The 20125-nt window shown below is 46.6% G+C and overlaps 2 protein-coding genes across 2 annotated transcripts; both read left to right on the plus strand.

Annotated features, from left to right (window-relative positions):
* Positions 1 to 63: 63 nt before the first annotated feature.
* Positions 64 to 6993, plus strand: LOC126527112 (uncharacterized). Its single transcript, XM_050174852.3, has 3 exons — positions 64 to 562; positions 3223 to 3383; positions 6413 to 6993. Exons 1-3 carry the CDS (start codon positions 214 to 216, stop codon positions 6815 to 6817), a joined length of 915 nt encoding a protein of 304 aa, XP_050030809.1. The 5' UTR covers positions 64 to 213; the 3' UTR covers positions 6818 to 6993.
* Positions 6994 to 15210: 8217 nt separating this feature from the next.
* Positions 15211 to 19992, plus strand: Dpm3 (Dolichyl-phosphate mannosyltransferase subunit 3). Its single transcript, XM_050174858.2, has 5 exons — positions 15211 to 15329; positions 15480 to 15593; positions 15678 to 15707; positions 16869 to 16946; positions 19772 to 19992. Exons 2-5 carry the CDS (start codon positions 15489 to 15491, stop codon positions 19823 to 19825), a joined length of 267 nt encoding a protein of 88 aa, XP_050030815.1. The 5' UTR covers positions 15211 to 15329; positions 15480 to 15488; the 3' UTR covers positions 19826 to 19992.
* Positions 19993 to 20125: the final 133 nt, after the last annotated feature.

Below are 20125 nucleotides of genomic sequence, written 5' to 3' on the forward strand. Positions count from 1 at the left end.
AGAGAAAAACTGAGAGGCAGCTGGTACTAATCAGCTGGCTAGATATATAGAGGAGATGGGGGCGCTGCTCCCGCTATCATTGACGCTGCAGATCATGATAGTTCGGCAGTGGACTGGGTATACCAGTCTCTCGGGTCACTGGCACATACCCCAACGTTGATAGATACTATAAACGTTGACCTACCAACACTGGAGGATCGGTAGAATGACAAAATGATGATAATTATCCGACACTCTTATCGTACTTATCCAATCCAATCTATTGTCCGGCCGATTGCCGTTGGCATGGCAGGCCGTGCCGCGGCACGGTGGTCGGCCCAGCTGCTCGCCGTACTGCTCTTGACAGTGGCGGCTCCATCGGCTCAGGCTGGCTTCTTCGACAGCCTCTGCGAGCTGCTTGGCGACCCGGAGCTGTGTCGCAGCCATGGCATGGCCAGGAACCCCACCAGTTGGGAGGCCGCGACCAGGACGCGGGGGCCGTTTCAGCCCATTGCGGACACGTCCGGCCCACCCTGGGCTGCTAATGACATGCCATGGATGCCCGGCAGGGTAGTCATCAAAGGTGCGCTTTGGAAAGATATATTTACCAATCTCACCCGACACTTCATTGTGACACCAATGTCATCAGATGCAAACGTGCGATGCGAATCTTGAATTCTTGAATGTCGTCTAGCGATGATCGTTAAGCCCCATGGGCTGTAACTAAGCACATCGGTGTGATTACCATCGACGAGCAAAAAGCGCGGATGTGATGGGACTGCCGTGTCTGACGGTATGAAAGTAGTGATTGTGTTTGCATCGACCGAAGGGGATATAGTCTAATCTGGCGCGACGATGACTTGATTAATCCTAAGCAAAAGCGCTATTATATATGGCGGCAAAAAAAGTAAATCGCGATCTAAAATGTGCCTCCTCGCAAAATTAAAGCGGTCGAGAACAGATCAGCCTAGCTCAGTTAAGCCTAAAGTTGCCACCTTCAAATCGATTATGATAGTCCGACGATCTTTACGTCGGAGAAATATCGTCTACCATGGTACTTTGGACGCCAGTGACAAAGTCCTTTTATATAAAGAAACGTTGGCACGACACTAAGGTGTCTCGCACCCTTGACACCTCACATTTTTCTTGCGCGCATTCTAACTTAGGAACAGCACAGAGGGTGTTTCAGCCGTGTTTACTGCTTTAGTTTACTGCTTACGCAAAGCAAGACGTCAAATAGAAAGGACGACGAAAAATGTGCCAGGAATACACTTCGGCGTGTGTGTGTTAAAGTGACACTAAAGAAACGCTAAATCACATTAGAATGATAAAGTATTCTTTTTGGAAAATATATTAATTTTCATTAATTTCATTAAATAGTTGATTATTAGAAGAGACTATGAAGGTGAATCAATTTTGTGGATTTCGCTCCACAACCATAGCGCCGGTACGCCAGTGTGACCACACATATATATGCGTTATAGTAATTTTTTTTTTACGTATTTGAGGCCACGTTGGCTCAATAATGATTTGCGAACATTGACATGTTCAATTTTTGGCTATTTGACAACACAGTCCATTATTGCCGATCAACAATAACCAGGCCCCAGCGGACGCCGTTACAGTGTACTAGAATTCTAGTACACTGTAACGCCGTCAAAATCGATAACGTAATGGAGAGCGGATGCAGGAACTTCATGGTGGCGTCGCCACTGCTATTCTCTTCGCCCCTTTTCTAATTTACCAGACCTATTATCGCTGTAAGAGTGGCGTTTTTGATGTTGTAGAAGGGGCAATACAGGTGATATACTTTTTCTCTTTAAGAAAATTAGTTTCCCCTTAAGGAGGTCTTGAAAGCCCTGGAGCACAGAAGACTTAATGAAAGCGAGCTCGGAGAAGAAGCAACGCTTACTGGCAAGCACGAAGCGTTTCTCTTAAAGGGCCTCTCGCCAGGTTTGGCCATCTTGACCTATTAACCGCCAAGATAAGAAATACTTTCCCTAGTATGTTCTTATTGCTTTATTTTGTTCTTTATATTGCTCAAATATGTACCGAATGAAATATTAAAAGGTGCCTCTAAAAACTAAGCAAGATACAGTACGTCAGCAATATGGCTTTAAAGGTAAATGTTTGGTACTCGACTTGACAAGGTCATTATGTGTTCTTGAGATGCACCTCTACATGGAGATAAAAAAGTAAGAGCTTGCTTAAACAAAGTAAAAAAACAACACCGGCGATTACCATACTCCCTAATTTCAAATTTGAGCGCACTCCATAAGTGTTTTCATTTCGCGATATATTGGCTGGCGCGGACAATCTGTATCGTGCGGCACGTTGCAAATGCAGCGAAGTGTAGCAGCACTGCCTAGCTAATCTGGAGATCGCGAGAGCCAGCGTATGGGTGACGCGCGGGCGCGATTCACAGCCGCCGCCGCCGACAGACCTCCCAGACGATGCGTGATACTCTGGCGCCATCTCGTAGCCACCGTTGCCACATGCTTTTCCTCTCGCCCTTTCGCTGTACCCTCTTCCTCCGCTTTCCGCCTCAAGGTTCCGCTGCACATGCTCTTTCGCTTTCCTCCTCGCGTCTTTCATCCCCCACTGCGCTCCGTGCTCACTTTCATCTTTCGCTGTGCTCGTTCGCTCGGTTACGAGGGACAACGCCGACGCTAGCCTCAGAGCTGCGCTCCAAAGTTTCACGTTGGCGAGAATATTACCACCATGTGAGCTAAGGCCTTTTGGTTTCGTGACTAAAACATCTTTTGCTGCTCACGGTCGACATTTTTGTGAATAGCACTGTTGAGCAGCTACATAAGCAAAGGTGAATTGAAAGGCCGATAGTAGTATTTAGATTTGACTAGTTTTTGCACTTGTCTTCCTTAGGTCAACAATATTGTTGAGCTGTCAGTTAAACAGAGACAAGCGCAGCGTATACATCACGCGCTGACGGTCGTGTCAGATAAGTATTTAGCTCTGTGCGCCCCCGTGAGAACAGCAGAAATTTCAAACCAAACGCCGCGCGCCCAACCTCTCCAGAATGCTGCGCTCTCAACCAGAGTGAAGGTCACGCGCACAAACGCCTCCACGTAAAACGCATTGCTAGCTACGTCGATCACCACGACACGTGACTTCGATGAATCGTCCAAAGCGGAAAGCGCGACACCGCCGCTTTGAATGCACCGCGCAGCAAAAAAGGAATGGGATTACCACTACCGAAATACGTTTATGGCCTCACTGTTACAGGCAAGCCCACTGCACGAGTGAAGGTGGATGCTGGAGCCAACTACTCGCTGCCCTCTGCAGAGACTAGGCAGTCATTGGAATTTGACTTCGACAACGTCACCTACTCCGTGGACGATCCGATGCTGCCTTGGAAGATCATCGAATACTTTGCAAACCTACAGGTAGGCACGTCTGCACAAGGAACCATTTAAGCTAATCACCAAACGATTTTAAGCCGGCGGTGCTATCTTGGACATCGGTGAATTCTACAATGGCGTTTGAGCCGATCAGAGAGGGTACCCCTCTGGGTCAAACAGAACTGACAATAATTTGTTGTAGTGGGTCATTTGGTCCTGTGACACGTTGGAGTACTGCGCTGCGAAGCAATACCGTGGACAAGGACGTGAATGACTAAGACACTAGGCACACATGAAGCGCAATGTGAAACACACATGGTTGCGTTTCGTGTGTGTTCAGTGCCCTAGTTTTTCACGACCTTGTCATAGTATCGATTCGTAGCACTGTGTTTCATCATGTCAGCGCTGACAAGACGGCGAGTAAAATGGCCGCCGATATCCACGCAGAAATCACACCGGAATGACACGGCGCACCTGATTGCTGACAGATCGGCCACGTGACAGAAAAGGCGCGAACATCCCCGTCTACAGCGAGACTATGAGGGACGACGGCGCTTCATTTCCGTGTGGCACCGCCAAAGATGCTGACGCACTGTGAAGCCGATGCCTAGAGCCGCGACCGCTCACTTCGCCACGGTCCGTGCGCACGGTTCTTTCGCACGAAGCGTGGTTGAAAGCGCTGCAATACGACAGGGGATGAGCGCAGTCACGTGGTTTTATTTCATAGTTTGCGGGCTTTCTTTAAACGCCGGAAAAAATCACCACTTAGCATGCATTGCCGCAATAAATTGGATAGATCGCTTCTGAATCCCCTCTACAACGCAACGAAACGCACTTGGTCCTAAAGGAAATATTGAAAATGTAGCATAACTAATCTTACTTAATTAACTAATTACATGGAACGGTTCACCCGACAGAAGAGCATAGACAGTTGGAAAGAATGGGGCTGAAGGATAGCTCCATAAGCATGCCTGGCATCGCCAGCACTCTGCATATTCGACGATAATGATGCAGCGAAGTTTCATGTTTGCGGTGCCGCGTGCGTCGAATTTCTGTTTGTATTAAAGCCATCGCTTGAATTGGAATTGCAAAAAAAGAAAAGAAAGAAAAGCTGCCAGATTAAAATAGTTCGCTACCAGATTCTTTAAGCAATTCACTAATAATCCAAAGTGCTATTTGACTTTGAGCGATAAATCAACCTGAGTGGACGAGGCGAGTACGCTTCAAAAAGAAGCAGGAATGTACGTAGTACTATGACCTTTCATAAGTGGATCTTGACTGAAGTTCTTTTCTCCTCAGGAAAACCATTATTGCAGAGAAGCCAACTTGCGCGCGTTTGGGAATCTACACATTAACGAAGGCATATATCTTTTGTCCCATCAGCAGTAGCATGTACGCGTACATGTTACTACACAGCTACGAAAGAAATGCACATAAGCACAAATACTCTGAGCCAGTGCTCTAAAATGAAAGGGGTGGCAGTAGACTATCGGTTGTCAAATGAAAAGGCTGACAGAAGCAAGACGTGGAAGGCAGCGCTTGGCTAAAGCTGGCTTCTCCGAAAAGCATTGTTGTAATAAATTCAGGTTACACGAAATGATCCGTGCGTGTGGTCATAGCTTCAGTGCATGAATGCACGCAGACTTAGCTATTTGACATTACGACAGTACTATATACAAGTTACGAGCTGTGAAAGAAAGGCGCAGAAGCGTCCACAGAATTCTCAGGAGGCGTCGACGCCTGTCAAGGAAGGAACCTCACTAACGTTGGCTTCACCTCCTAACGAAGCATAATGTGGAGAAGCCAGCTTGAGCGAGTTTAAAACTGCGGGCGTACCTAATTTTATTATTATTAATTTTTTTTTGCACCGTACACTTCAGAACGCAGACGTAGCAGTTGACTTAGTCTTGTTTTTAGAAGTTTTAAAGACAAGCTTTCTTTGCGAACCCTCCCGGACTTTTCTGACTGTGGCTGCTGGGTGCTGCTGTTGTCTTGTCAAACAGCTCGTACTTTAATAATAATAATAATAATAATAATAATAATAATAATAATAATAATAATAATAATAATAATAATAATAATAATAATAATAAATCTGTTCCCCGGCACAGCAGCCCGATGTTACAACCGTTAGGCTACAATCGCACGTACAATTTGTGGGCTCAGGGCCGTGGCTTCAGAGCCAGTGGCCAGCCGAAGCTCTCAGAGACGACACAGGGGGCGGTAGACATGCCAAGCACAACCTTTACTGTCCGGAGCGCAGACCAACTGAGCCCAAAACTCAGCTTCCTGATCGCTGCTCCCCGTGCCAGGCACACTGACCATGGCCCGGGCACATGAGCGCCACTCCAGTGATGATGATGGCGTCACCGCTGTACGGCTATGCGGCCGGTGTCCCCACAAGTGCTAGCGTGCCAATCGCGGCGTGCGCCACATTTCGTAGCAGGGGTGTGCGAAAATACATGCGCGCGCGCCAGTTTTCGTTACGCGAAAGAATCAAGAATGAAATAAGCAAGGACAGGGGTAATTGCAGATCGCAGGGAGAGGCCTTCGTCCTGCAGTGGGCATGAATACAATGATGCTGATGATGATGATTTTGTGTGTGTGTGTGTGTGTGTGTGTGTGTGTGTGTGTGTGTGTGTGTGTGTGTGTACGTGTGTAAGCTTTATGCGGATATTCTTTAGCGTTTTCCTTGTATGCCTGCATTCGTGTTTCTCCTTTCGGGCACTGAGAGTGAACGTACGCAGGACTCTGCTCTACTTACTCTCAAGGCTTTCTTCAACCATGCGCGCACTGGAAGACGTTAATGTACCTTTTGAAGCCTTCCGAAACAATGGCCATGGTAACCCGAGGAAAAACTGCGTGTAACGAACGCGTAACATGCATGCTGTAGCTACAGTGCTCATCTTGCGCAACACGCGGCTTTTTTAATGACATGAATTCATACCCCCCCCCCCCCCCCCAACTTGAGCAACTTTCAGCCCTTCTAACTCTCTTTCCGGTCTCCCATTCTCTAGAACCACTTTTATATACCCCACCCCCCAAGCCTTCCTTCAATGTTCGCTCGCTTGCAGGTAGAAGTGTCCTACGTGGAGAACGTCGAGAAGCGCAAGGCCTACTCGGGCTACCTGTTCCGCAAGATGAACGTCTACCTCTACGAGGTTGCCGGCGAGGACGTCACCGTCAAGGTGGCGCAGCAAGGCTACTTTGCTCCCGAGTTCTTCGTAGGGCTCGTTAACAAGCTCTCCATGATCCTGGTGTTCGTCATGGCAGCCATGCTCGCCTGGTTCGTCGGGTTCCTCGTCTACTGGTACCGCAGTGGCGGCAGCGCCCAGCGCGACCCAGCCGTCAGCGACGACGACAGCTACCTTAGCGACCCCATCGCCGTACTGCCCGCAGAGTTTCGGTGCGGTCGCATCGCGAGAAACACGGCAGGACGCGGCGGAGTGCGGTCGCGTTCCTGCGACGACGACCTTTAATACCGAACGATCACAGCATTCGATTGACATCTTGGGAAAGACAACAACGTGCGGTACAAAAACACAGGACGCGCGGCAGAAGCGGCTCGTAGGTGGCACTGACTTTCAGCTACCCAAAATTTTCGATGTCTTCACTGTAAATGTGTAAAAAATAAAATTAACTTAACGAAGCCCGGATGGATAGTACGTATACAGAACGTTCACTTTTCTATATCGGGATACCGCGAAGCAACAAAAACGTTGCACTGCTTATACGCGATTTGGGAGACAACGCTCGTGAGGGGCTGCAGCCCACTGGATGCAAACGCCAAATTTTATTAATCCGGGTACCTTGAACCCCAGAGATGTTGCATCACTCTTTGATCAGCCGCGCTTGATCGAAGCGCTCAAGAGAATGTTTGGACACCTACACGAACCATTTTGGGTTGGCTTTCTTTAATCGATTAACACAATTCTTATGAACTGCACTCTGAGCCAATAGACACATTCTTTCAAGTCTGCGTTCTTCTAAGTCGGCGATGTCCTAATTCTGCTAGCATGTGTCGCGAAGCTGCTTCCACAAACAATTTTGATGGATTCACAGACAGTAATGACGCGCGTAATATGTGCAATGGCCCGCGCGCTACGTCAACGATTTTCTGATTTACATTTATATATGTCTACTACAAACATATGTATAACTCAAGACGCTAAAGTATGTTCCTATTTACATACATGCGAAAGAAACGTTGCCGCCAAGCTTATGTAGTCGCAGTAAGCGAATATGTTAATGCTGCATTATTAGCACCTACAACAAATGTCGCATTAACATCTTATATGACTCTTCTATTTCAGCTTCTCTTTTCACAATGCTTTAAGTGTTGGGTCATTACGAACATGTCTTAATGCAGTCACGCGGTTTCGCTTACGCAGTTCTTTTAAATATAGCTTTAGTACAGTGGCGGTGACCGTTTTTCACCGGATTATCATTGTCGCTCGGCAACGCGCCTTGCGTACCGTCGCGCTGTCGCGTTTCTTGCTTACGCATGATTCTCGACCTGCTATAGTACTCCAAGATGGCGACCACGTAAATGCAAACCATCTATATAGGGATACCGTGAACTCGCGACGGTGCCTGCCTATGACATTCCCTTCATCTGTTTCTTGTCTTGTTCGCAAGACATAACCAAAAGACTACGTTTTCTGACGGGACACTGAAGGTGCACTGAAGAGCGGCAGTGTCCAAATCAAACCCTTATTCAACAGAACTAGCATATAACCAACTAAACAAATTCAAACATGAAAAACAAATTGCATCAAAACGAACTGAAGAGCGCTGCTATCTACATAGAGCCGTTATTCAAAAGAAAGATATATATATATAATAAAAAATTCAATGAAAACGAGAAATGCGTCGTAATTAAGCTTTGAACCACGTAGTAGAGGAAACCTCGAAGCGTATTTCGATGGGGCGAAATGCGAAAACATCCGTGTAGTTATAGGTGCACGTAGGACCCCAGGTGGTCCAAATTTCCGGAGTCCCCCACTACGGCGTGCCTCATAATCAGATCATAGTTTTGGCACGTAAAACTCCATAATTAAATTTTTTTCATACTTCAAAGCAAACCGCATTAAAAGCTGTCTGTACAGAGAAAAGGTTCGTCGTGGATAACAACGCCCTTACTAGCTAGTGCTTTCCTCATGCTTTGAGAAGCTTGGTGTGTGCTTTTAGTCAGCTCTCTGAAAGCATTTAAAGCATTTTGAGCGTGTCTTTGTTGCGTAGATGTAGATTCTTTGGAAATACTTTCCCACCACAACAATCATCTTATTTCTTGCGTTTCCTATCTTGAAAACTGCGCTCGCTACTTCCCCGTCAAGAATGCGATGCTGAAATATCGCGTTGGTAGCGCGCACATGCAGTTCGTGACCTGGAAGTAGCGGTTGCGCAGAGTCAGAGGAGGACACGCAAGATAGATGACGATTATCTTTGTGTTCCACAGCGATACGTCCCAAAGGGTATAAACTGTTTTAGAGTGCACTCTAAAAAAAAAAGTACGCGCCCTTTGGGGCTTTGTCTCCCCCAGAGTAATCGTCATCTGTCTCGCGTGCGTTTGCTTTCTCGGTACTTCTAGGTCACGAACGACGCGCTAGTTAGTCAGCCTGACATAGCATTCTCGACAGGAAAGTAGCCAGGACAGATTTTTCAGGGAAGAAAACGCAAGCAAAACAGATGACGATTATCGTTGTGGGACACGATAAGCTTTGTTTGTGGAGAAGATACGCTACCTTTTAGAGTGTTCGTGACTTGGAAGTGTTAGGCGCGCAGCATTAGTCAATGGAAATGCACGCAAGATACATGGCGGTTATAGCTATGCTACAAAGATACGCCCCTAAGCGCGTAAACTGCGTTTTTAAGAGTGTAGGTATGATGTACAGTGTAGGCTTTGTAGGCGACGGTCAGTGGGACGCCTCGCAATGGGCGCTTACGGGAAGACTACAAATGAAGCTGTGCAGGGTGATATGGGCTGGACTAGTTTTGAAGTGCGGGAAGCTCGCAGTAAAGTTGAGTATGAAGAACGACTGAGGAATATGGAAGAAAGTTATTGGGCTGGGAAAGTGTTCAGGTATCTGTACAGGAAAAACATTGATTCACAGTGGAGGAAAAGAACTAGGAAGCTTACGAGCAAGTATGCGGGCTGTATGGTGGGGAACACAGCAACAAAGAAGGTCAAGCGGAAAGTCAGAGAGGCTGAAATAATCTCGTGGGTGGCGGCAATGAAAAAGAAACCTGCCATAAGTAACTATACTTAAGAGGAAATAACGAAATCAGGAAAGAAACGATTTATGATAACTCAAAGGGAAGCTCATTACTTTTCGAAGCGAGATCGGGATGCCTTAGAACACGCACCTATAAAGCGAGATATAAGAAGGAAGAAGAAACATGTTCCTGCTGCCGTAAAGCTAGGGAAACTACGGAGCATGTTTTATTAGAATGTGAAGACGTCTACCCAGCGGTCGATTTAGGCACCACTGGCCTCCTTGAAGCCCTTGGGTTCAGAGGGAGCAGTGGTAAAGCAAACATGTCCGCAATAGACATTATAGTAAGAGGCGACTGGAAGATTGGTGGAAGTAGGGAAACCACAAAAGACGGGTTCGCACAAAAGAAGAGTTCGCAATAGGGGATGAGAAAATTTGGACGTGGTAGTTCAGAGTCAGTCAATCAGTCAAGAACTTCAGTGAGGTCCTGAAGAGTTTTAAGCCGTTAGAGATCCCATACGGGGAGCTCCTCGGGCCGAAACCGTAGGCGACGCCCAAGTCAGGACGGGAACGTGGTGACGCTCCGCCAGTTCTTGGGCCCTCGGTAGTTCAGAGTGTTTTTTTTTCTTTTTTCATTGTTTAACCTAGGTAGGATATTAGGCAGTATAGTAGCAAGAGCTTGGTGGCGCAACCCACCGCCCCGTTCCAAAGGGGACGCTCATAATATCCATCCATCCATCCATCCATCCATCCATCCATCCATCCATCCATCCATCCATCCATCCATCCATCCATCCATCCATCCATCCATCCATCCATCCATCCATCCATCCATCCATCCATCCATCCATCCATCCATCCATCCATCCATCCATCCATCCATCCATCCATCCATCCATCCATCCATCCATCCATCCATCCATCCATCCATCCATCCATCCATCCATCCATCCATCCATCCATCCATCCATCCATCCATCCATCCATCCATCCATCCATCCATCCATCCATCCATCCATCCATCCATCCATCCATCCATCCATCCATCCATCCATCCATCCATCCATCCATCCATCCATCCATCCATCCATCCATCCATCCATCCATCCATCCATCCATCCATCCATCCATCCATCCATCCATCCATCCATCCATCCATCCATCCATCCATCCATCCATCCATCCATCCATCCATCCATCCATCCATCCATCCATCCATCCATCCATCCATCCATCCATCCATCCATCCATCCATCCATCCATCCATCCATCCATCCATCCATCCATCCATCCATCCATCCATCCATCCATCCATCCATCCATCCATCCATCCATCCATCCATCCATCCATCCATCCATCCATCCATCCATCCATCCATCCATCCATCCATCCATCCATCCATCCATCCATCCATCCATCCATCCATCCATCCATCCATCCATCCATCCATCCATCCATCCATCCATCCATCCATCCATCCATCCATCCATCCATCCATCCATCCATCCATCCATCCATCCATCCATCCATCCATCCATCCATCCATCCATCCATCCATCCATCCATCCATCCATCCATCCATCCATCCATCCATCCATCCATCCATCCATCCATCCATCCATCCATCCATCCATCCATCCATCCATCCATCCATCCATCCATCCATCCATCCATCCATCCATCCATCCATCCATCCATCCATCCATCCATCCATCCATCCATCCATCCATCCATCCATCCATCCATCCATCCATCCATCCATCCATCCATCCATCCATCCATCCATCCATCCATCCATCCATCCATCCATCCATCCATCCATCCATCCATCCATCCATCCATCCATCCATCCATCCATCCATCCATCCATCCATCCATCCATCCATCCATCCATCCATCCATCCATCCATCCATCCATCCATCCATCCATCCATCCATCCATCCATCCATCCATCCATCCATCCATCCATCCATCCATCCATCCATCCATCCATCCATCCATCCATCCATCCATCCATCCATCCATCCATCCATCCATCCATCCATCCATCCATCCATCCATCCATCCATCCATCCATCCATCCATCCATCCATCCATCCATCCATCCATCCATCCATCCATCCATCCATCCATCCATCCATCCATCCATCCATCCATCCATCCATCCATCCATCCATCCATCCATCCATCCATCCATCCATCCATCCATCCATCCATCCATCCATCCATCCATCCATCCATCCATCCATCCATCCATCCATCCATCCATCCATCCATCCATCCATCCATCCATCCATCCATCCATCCATCCATCCATCCATCCATCCATCCATCCATCCATCCATCCATCCATCCATCCATCCATCCATCCATCCATCCATCCATCCATCCATCCATCCATCCATCCATCCATCCATCCATCCATCCATCCATCCATCCATCCATCCATCCATCCATCCATCCATCCATCCATCCATCCATCCATCCATCCATCCATCCATCCATCCATCCATCCATCCATCCATCCATCCATCTGCAACAGACTGCGCCTCACGAGGTAGTCCAAGCATTAGTCGAAGGGCAATGCGATGATCGTGTTCCAGTTGGGCCATCAAACTAGGTGGGACTGGTAACGCGTACATCATGCCTGAGAGTACAGATGACTGGCACACCTGGAGAGCCATTGTTTGGTCCAGCACCTCGAGCAGTCAAGGCGGCCACATATTTTAAGGAGGGAGTGTGATTTGCGTCGTACAGATTTAACGGCAGGACGCCAACAGATGCGATCATCCACAATTAACCCCAAATAACAGTGTTGTCACACCCAGTTTGTAGGCGTTTCGTCAAGGTGCAGTCGGCTCATTGTTCGACGAGCGCGTTGTTTAGAGTGATATATGCTGTGACAGGCACGTACCCAAGCGGGGGCCCGGGGGGGCCCGGGCCCCCCCCCCGAAATTAAGACTCATACACCCCCCCCCCCCCCCGCTCCCCGACCACGCCACCATTTCTCACACACATTCCTAAAGCGCCACCAAATCAATGTTGAGACTTGACAGCTATTGAGCGGTCAACATTTTGCTGCCTTTTTCACTCCTTTTGGATGGCGGTAGTCATCGGCGTCTCCTGGGATGTGATGGCCAGCTTCCTCATCAATTCGGTGCCCGCGCGATTAACTCGAGATGCATTCAGTTGTTACCGTCTATTCAACGGTCACGTCCATCGTTGTTGCTTCGTAAATTCAACCTTCTTCGTTTAGACTGATTCAGGGACCAGGAAAGTGATTCAGTTCGTGGTCAGCTGGTCTGTAGGCACGTAGAACGAGTTGCGGCCAGAGAAAATGCCAATTGCGTTTAACTTTTATTTTTGTTTCATTATTTCCTCGAGTGATGGCTCGCCGCGACGCTGACAGATCCTCGGAATCATATACCCGTGATATGGGTTAGACAAGGTGGAAACTAAAATAATGCGAGATAGCATCCATCATCAATCCCTGCAATAACCTTGAAACTCATAGGCAATATGACTGTCACCTGTTAACTCGTCTGGTCTTTCCCTAATTGTACAGCTCTTAAATTTTCGTGCAAGATTGCCAACTGGAAACAAAAGTCGCAAGGATTGCGCATTGTGTTGTCGTCTCCCTTCCGTCCTTGTTTGCTGGCGCTAAATATGCTGTCACTAGGGTTTACGTTTTTCTTTTAAATGCAACAAAATTCGTCAAATTTGGTGCAGTTGTTGCTGAGAAAAACGAATTCTCCTTTTACATGTATTTAGATATGAGCACCCGAGCTAAAGCTTCCTCTTAAGTCTGCAATTAGGCCCCGCCCACGCCCTCATAACCGCCAGCCTCTGTTCCTCCGCGAGGCTGCAAATAATTCGTATTTCAAACCTCTTCTGTTACCCAAATAAGGCGGTAACTACAAAAATAAAATTATTAGAGCATAATTTTATACCTTTCCCCTTGCCTATTATAGTGGAATGGTGAGTGCCTAATTCATCATTGAACAGAAATAGCATGCTTGCTTCGCTACAACTATTTGTTTGGAAGTTTCACTTCATTTAGCAGTGAAGTGTCATGAGTAAAACGGTTTCAGCAGTGAAATGAACTGCACAGCAGACTTTTGAAGAGTGAAATGCTCAGGCTCGCTACATTTTGTCCATGTCTGTTGCACAGCTCATTGTTTCCGCCGATGAAAAGAGTTTTAAAGAACAGCAGACGCTCCGGAGGTATCAAGTACGACGCCATTTTGAAAAGGCCGCATGACGACGACTTTGTTTGCTTCTGTCATTGGCTGGCGGAGTAACACAACTCCGCGTGATCCGCGTGCCTTTTTTGCCAACTACTGTTTTTAAAATTTGATTCTACTAAAGTAATCTTTATTTTACACTTTCGCTTCTTTACTTGCACTTGGCAGTGTTCTTCCTGCGCTTCTTTCCTGCGCGAGTCCATTTGGCGTGGTTATTTGTTTGCCAAGTAAAGGAGACGTGTATCGCACAGGCGTACCTGTAAGATACACCTTATTTCATTTCTCTTTTGTGGGTTTACGTGTTTTTATGGCGAATGGTGGGCGTTATTCACATTTGTACTAGTAAAGGTACCCCCCCCCCTCATTTGCATAGAACAGTTAGCTTGGGTTGGGCCCCCCCCCGAAAAAAAATCCTGGGTACGTGCCTGTGCTGTGATATAGCAGGCGATATGAGCAGGCCTACACCCAAGTACTCCGAAGTAGCGTTTAGAGCTCTTTGCAGGCTTTCACGAAGCCTGCAAAGCATGTGCTTCTGCTTGCTACGGTAAAGCTAGGGAAACGATGGAGCATGTTTTATTAGAATGTGAAGACACCTGCCCTGCGGTCGATTTAGGCGCCACTGGCCTCCTTGAAAGCTTTGGGTTTAGCGAGAGCAGGGGGAAAGCAAACATGTCCGCAATAGAGATTAGTAAGAGGCGATTGGAAGATTGGTGGAAGAAAAGTAGGGGGAAAAATGGGGACGTGCAAAAAAAAAAGTTCACAATATGGGAATTCAGCGGGGATTTGGGGACGCTCATAGCATCCATCCATCCATCATCACGGGCGGCGGGCGGTGACGACGGCTGATGACCCAGCGCACGGTGCCTACGTGGTCGGTACCACGGTGAAAGCATGGTCGGCACAATACTTTGGGTGTGCATTTTCAAGGTTGTGTGTCTTGCACAAGAACAGCTGTCGCCTGTAATTCCCGCAAACATACGCTGAGCTACGATGAAGGTTAATAGCCTTCGAGATTGGTGGTACTCACGTCTGAGAAAGATTTCGGAAGCCATGCGGGGTAGTGCCCAGTGGTTCCACCAGTGACACGTGGCGCTCGCTACTGACATTAGTGGAGAGGAGAAAAGAAAAAGAATTTGGAAGCTGGTTTTCCGCTTACTAGGTAGGCATTAGTAATGGAGGTAATCCCACTACGCCGCAAATTAATTATTCCAATTAAACTGACGTTGTAACTACATGCATAAGGATGCGAATTCAACTTTTTGATTGAAATAGTTTGGCTACTTTATAATACAATTTGCTGTGGCATACGAATAAATTCTTTGCCGATCTCGGAGGCCCTAGAATGATGGTGATCAATGATGGTGATAACGTGCCTGACAGACACTGCCGTTAGTGGCGCTCCGGTACCTCCGGCTCCTTCGTGTCAAGCAGCCGGATTTGCGTGTGTGTACCGTACTTGCTTTCGTGGGATATCTTCGGCGGGTCAAAAGACTGATTTCAATTGTGCGCGCTTACGCACTGCGTTGGCAGGTAAGCGCAAGAACATCTTCGAAGTTGCCCACTCCTTCCGTGTGTAAACAAGTGCTTGCCGTTTCCACGATATTTTGTCCACACGTAGGGGCAGCGCTACTTTGTGATCGACGTGTCTTTAAATCAGGCGTCTGTTTTTGCTTCTTACAGGAACCGGCGATGACTAAGTTGATGCAGTGGTTGCTAGGGCTCTCCATATTCATGGCAATATGGGCCGCACTTCTTTCGCAAAGGTTAGGCGCTGCGGAGACCCACGTTTGGCTGGTAAACGAATGAACCATCTCGTTACTTCATTTTCTCGTTAGAAATTAAGGTTGAGTTCGCTTATATTTATGCATATATTTCCAGCTTCCAGTGTACGCCTGCGTTGTCTTTGGGGTAAGTTTGTTCAATATTACAAATTTCATAGTGTTCTTGTGGCCGCCGTGATTGCAAGATGCCTTGTACTTAAAGTGCACGTGTAAACAGAAACGTCGCCAGGATTAATGGATACTCTTGATTAAGCTTAGTGTTCACACTATACGCATTTCGCATCGACCGATCATAACTGAAGCGCTCAAAGCGCGAAACACTCAATAATGAAAGTTTTACCGTCTCATTAAAGTCGATTCAACAGCGAGCCTGTCAAAACAATTCGAACTTCAAGGCTAGCCATATTAGAACTTAACAGAATGCATGTACATATCATTAGGATTGTGCATAATACTTGTATGGAGCAGATATTCTATCCATAACTAAATGCACGTGCACATTGAGAAACCAAGTGCCTGTGTATATCGTACATGTCATCGCCGCAGCGATACATTGCTTGAACAGTAACTGACTCCAACCTAATAAGCTGTTGAGCATAATTTAAGCACCTGCCTTGGTTTATCATTTCCTCCCATGTCAGGCACATCCAGCCGTTACGAGTAATGTGCTGAACTGAAACACTGGTGGGTATGTCCATGTGCTAACGTAAGAACAGAGCAACACAGGCGTGTCATAGTGTGAACATGGAGGTCTATGCTGATGTAGCGTTGTAGGGCATATCTCTTCATTGCACAGGAATACTTGGGAACAGTGCAGAAAGGTGGGACAAGATTAGACAACACAAGTGCTGACTGACAACTTTTATTTGTAGAGACATATATATGTATCCTAGGTGAAGATGTGCAGACAGTCAAGTTATTCAGACAAGTGCAAAACCAAAAAGTTTATTCATAACCTAGTAGAATGATGGCTAGAGCACACATACCTGTCACCTGGTTGCACTTTTTAGCCCAAACTGTGGTTGTGGTTTGGTGTCACACTTTACCAAATTGATTGTTTGCACATCTTCACCGAATATATATGCTTGTCTTTTCAAACAAAACTTGTTAGTCTGTGCTCAGGTTGTTTAATCTCATCCCATCTTTTCATGCTGTCCCTGAGTATTCCCATAGATATGCACCAACAAGCTCAGTTTTCAACTCATTATTGTTTTGTCCACGTGTAACTTTTCTGCTGTATCCAGCTGTGTCACACCATTTAGCCCAAATGTGACCTTTCTCTTTTCAGATGTATGCTGCTTCAGTTGTCATCTATAGAGTACTCACATTTAACAACTGTGAAGCAGCAGCAGCAGAGCTCAAGAAGGTATGTGCCATTGCGATTTGACTGAAGTTCCTTTCTTTCTTACTATGAAGCATTACACAGCCTTTGTTTGTCACATTCAATGCGCAGTGTGCTGTTTTCATTGGTTGTATTTTCATAGTGGTTGCAGGCTTGTCCAGCGCAGGCTCGTTAGGGAGGCTGCAGGCTTCTGTCTGCATGTCATAACCAATGCTGTGCAAACCACGACATGTATGCCATTGTGGCATCTGTGACACATGAAGCCACCCAGTACATTCTGATGTATCCCAAACAATAACTGCTGCCTCAGGTGCAAGCGCTTACTAACATAGACTGCTGCCACATACAACAAACCTAATTGCCTAAAACCTAACATGGCATGGACTGTGAATGAAGCTTTAAAAGTCTAACAGCACCAATGAGACTGCCAGCTAATGAAAATAGTAGGACTATGCATATTTGCTGATTGAATAAAGCAATGTAGTTGCGATCTGTAAGATAATCTAAAAATATTTCATTTTATTGATATGTTCTTGTAAACTAATTTCAAGGCTGTGTGGGAAGCAGTTCACATGAAAAATAATGGCGAGTGCAACATATCAGCTCATTCTATATAGTAGGTTGCACCGCACATGTTGTAGTTAATACCCGAAAGTCATGCTTTATCATTCATATTCTGTTCTTCTGGCATCTTGTGGCTTCATCCTCCATGGGGTCCCCCAGTGCAGCAGCTCTACATGTTAGGCTACAGATGCATGCATAGAATGGCTAGATAACAATCTTACCAGTCCTTTCCTCATGCATGCTAGCACTTTGAGATGTTTGCTACATGTGCCGCATCGCATAGAACAATTTACTTCTAAAAAGTAAGAATGTGGACTCTGCTAGCAGACAATGATTACAGAAGTTTCACACCTGAAAAAGAAGCCCATGCAGCCATGCTGCATTCATTCGAAACCATATTTGCTGTGCCAGTATTTTTGTTTCATCGGTACAAAACGGGCTACATTAAGAGGCTCTGAGTGAGGCTAGGTGCTTTGGTGGGTATTGGACTGCCATGTTTCTCCACAAGAGTCTGCAAGGTGCACTCAGGTTGAGGGCAGCTGTGGGACATATTCGCTGCCAAAATACACTGTGCAACATGCAAAGAAAGGCCGCTTCACGTCTCTCGTTCGTAAGTGCGTACACAAGGGGGGCCAGGGTGGCCTTAACCACCCACCGTTGCCTGGGCAGGGGCACAAATTCTGTGAAGGCAGGAAATATGGCATGCGTCTCAAACGGCACTAAAGAGAAGACTGAAAAAGGCAGTACACGCCATGCACATAGATACTAAGTTGTAGGCTAATGCTGGCGGACAGGGGCACATGTGACTTCACAAATGCTGTTTCTAGGGCGTGAACAAAGCTGCGCAACCCAAAATTTCCTGAATTGGCACACATCTGTTTTGAGCTGTCTGTCTGCAACAAAAACGGCCCCCTATCCCCCAGCACATATATGGTGTTATGGTTCGCGCCTGTTGTATTCCATTATGGGAAGCTCTGTTTCCAGAGTGAGTGCATTGGAACAGCACAGCATAAGCAGCAGGCAAGAAAAGTGTGTTCAGATTGACGCTCAGTGCCACGGCCCAAGCTTCCTGTTGCGGGAGTGATGTCCAACCAAGCAATGGCAGCGACCAACAGGAAAAACAAACTGGGGAATTTTTTACGTCATTTGGTGAGCAGAGCCACATGTCTGGTGATAACCCTTCCTTGCCACTGCTTACTAACGACCTATAGAAGCAGGCCAGCCAAGCACGTGGTGCCTTCCAACCGCACCTTAGTGGCTGTCCTCAAACAGAAAGGAGTAATCACAAATGCAGTTTTTGTGCACAGTGGCTTGCTAAGTTTAGCCGACTCTGTACAGTCCAGAAAAGGGCACAGTGTTTTGCTTTTGTTGCCGGGCGTTTCCACCGGGAGGTGGTGTTTTGAAGGTGCATTAGGACCTGTCATTTGTATCGACTGAATTTTCGTGCTTGAAAGAATGCGATGCAAGCATTCTGCCAGCATGAAAAACCTGAGGGTCATGTGAACAGTATCTTGTCGTGGAATAGTTCCAAAAGAAATACTAAGTCATTTGCTTTTCTCCTCAATGAGGGCCTTGCTCGATGAGAGTTCCAAGCAAAGGAACAACGCCAATGAATTTGCAATGTTCTAAAGTGCCTACTTGAAGTCGTAGTCCTGCTCGCAAAAGGATGAAGGCCATTCAGAAGGCACGCTGAAGGGGAGGAAAGTGGAGAGCAGGAGTTCATATTAGAAATTGTCAATCTACTGAAAAAGCGTGACCCAATTTTGTGTGTTCATTGAGAGTCAGGGCCGAAGAGTATTTCGTGTACGAGTAAAAGAATGCAAAATTATCTTATAATCGCTGCACACAGCCATGTTAGGTTAGTTATCCAATGGATACGAGGGAAAAAGATTTCACTGATCTGTAAAGAGACAACTGTTGTTGCATCCTGTGCATGCCTATGCTTTCATCATGTTGCATTGTTTCGTCTTGTCGGGTCACCAAAGCTTCACAAAGACCAATTTCCAAGGTGCATGGGATCTGCACTTATTTTTCTTAACTTTCAATTTGATCATTTAAAACGCTTGCATACCGTGCTTTGGGTGTACATTAACGATTCCCAGGTGATCGGCATTAATCTGGAGCCCTCCACTAGTACAACATTTGTGTGCAGCTTCGTGATGTTGAACTCTGCAGTTCTTAAGTACAAAGAAGGCTTTACAAGCCAAGCGTGAAAACAGTGCAGGGTGGTTGGTACATGAGGTTTGGTGCTGTAACATACCTCGTGTGTTTTCTTTTTGCTGCAGCAAATCGTGGAAGCCAGAGAGGACCTCAAGAAACGGGGCTACAAGTTTGATTGAAGTGAAGGGTATATTTTGATACTGAAAGCTAAGAAGCATAAACTTCAACACATTGATGCCATTCCTCTCATCATTTGTGCCTACCAACGTTTCCAGTTATAAAGGTTGTCACCAATGTCCTTGCATTGTGGGTATCAATACAAAATAAAAGACTTGATTTTTTTAAATGCGATGCATTTCTTTACTTACGCAGAGCCAAGGGCAAGCGCAAGGCTGTCAAACGTCGCAAAGTTTTTCACCGATGTGTGCACCTGTCCATGAGCTCGCTTGCTGACCGCTGTTAGCTCTGCCGCTCCTTGC

Source organism: Dermacentor andersoni, chromosome 9 (assembly GCF_023375885.2).
Source record: "Dermacentor andersoni chromosome 9, qqDerAnde1_hic_scaffold, whole genome shotgun sequence".
Lineage (NCBI taxonomy): Eukaryota > Metazoa > Arthropoda > Arachnida > Ixodida > Ixodidae > Dermacentor > Dermacentor andersoni.

What these genes read in the sequence shown, in the direction of transcription:
- LOC126527112 (XM_050174852.3), top strand. Translation starts at nt 214, where the DNA reads ATGATGATAATTATCCGACACTCTTATCGTACTTATCCAATCCAATCT. An exon ending in CGGCAGGGTAGTCATCAAAG is followed by an intron (nt 563 to 3,222) that starts GTGCGCTTTGGA and finishes TCACTGTTACAG; the next exon opens with GCAAGCCCACTGCACGAGTG. An exon ending in AATACTTTGCAAACCTACAG is followed by an intron (nt 3,384 to 6,412) that starts GTAGGCACGTCT and finishes GCTCGCTTGCAG; the next exon opens with GTAGAAGTGTCCTACGTGGA.
- Dpm3 (XM_050174858.2), top strand. Translation starts at nt 15,489, where the DNA reads ATGACTAAGTTGATGCAGTGGTTGCTAGGGCTCTCCATATTCATGGCA. An exon ending in CGGAGACCCACGTTTGGCTG is followed by an intron (nt 15,594 to 15,677) that starts GTAAACGAATGA and finishes ATATATTTCCAG; the next exon opens with CTTCCAGTGTACGCCTGCGT. An exon ending in CAGCAGCAGAGCTCAAGAAG is followed by an intron (nt 16,947 to 19,771) that starts GTATGTGCCATT and finishes TTTTTGCTGCAG; the next exon opens with CAAATCGTGGAAGCCAGAGA.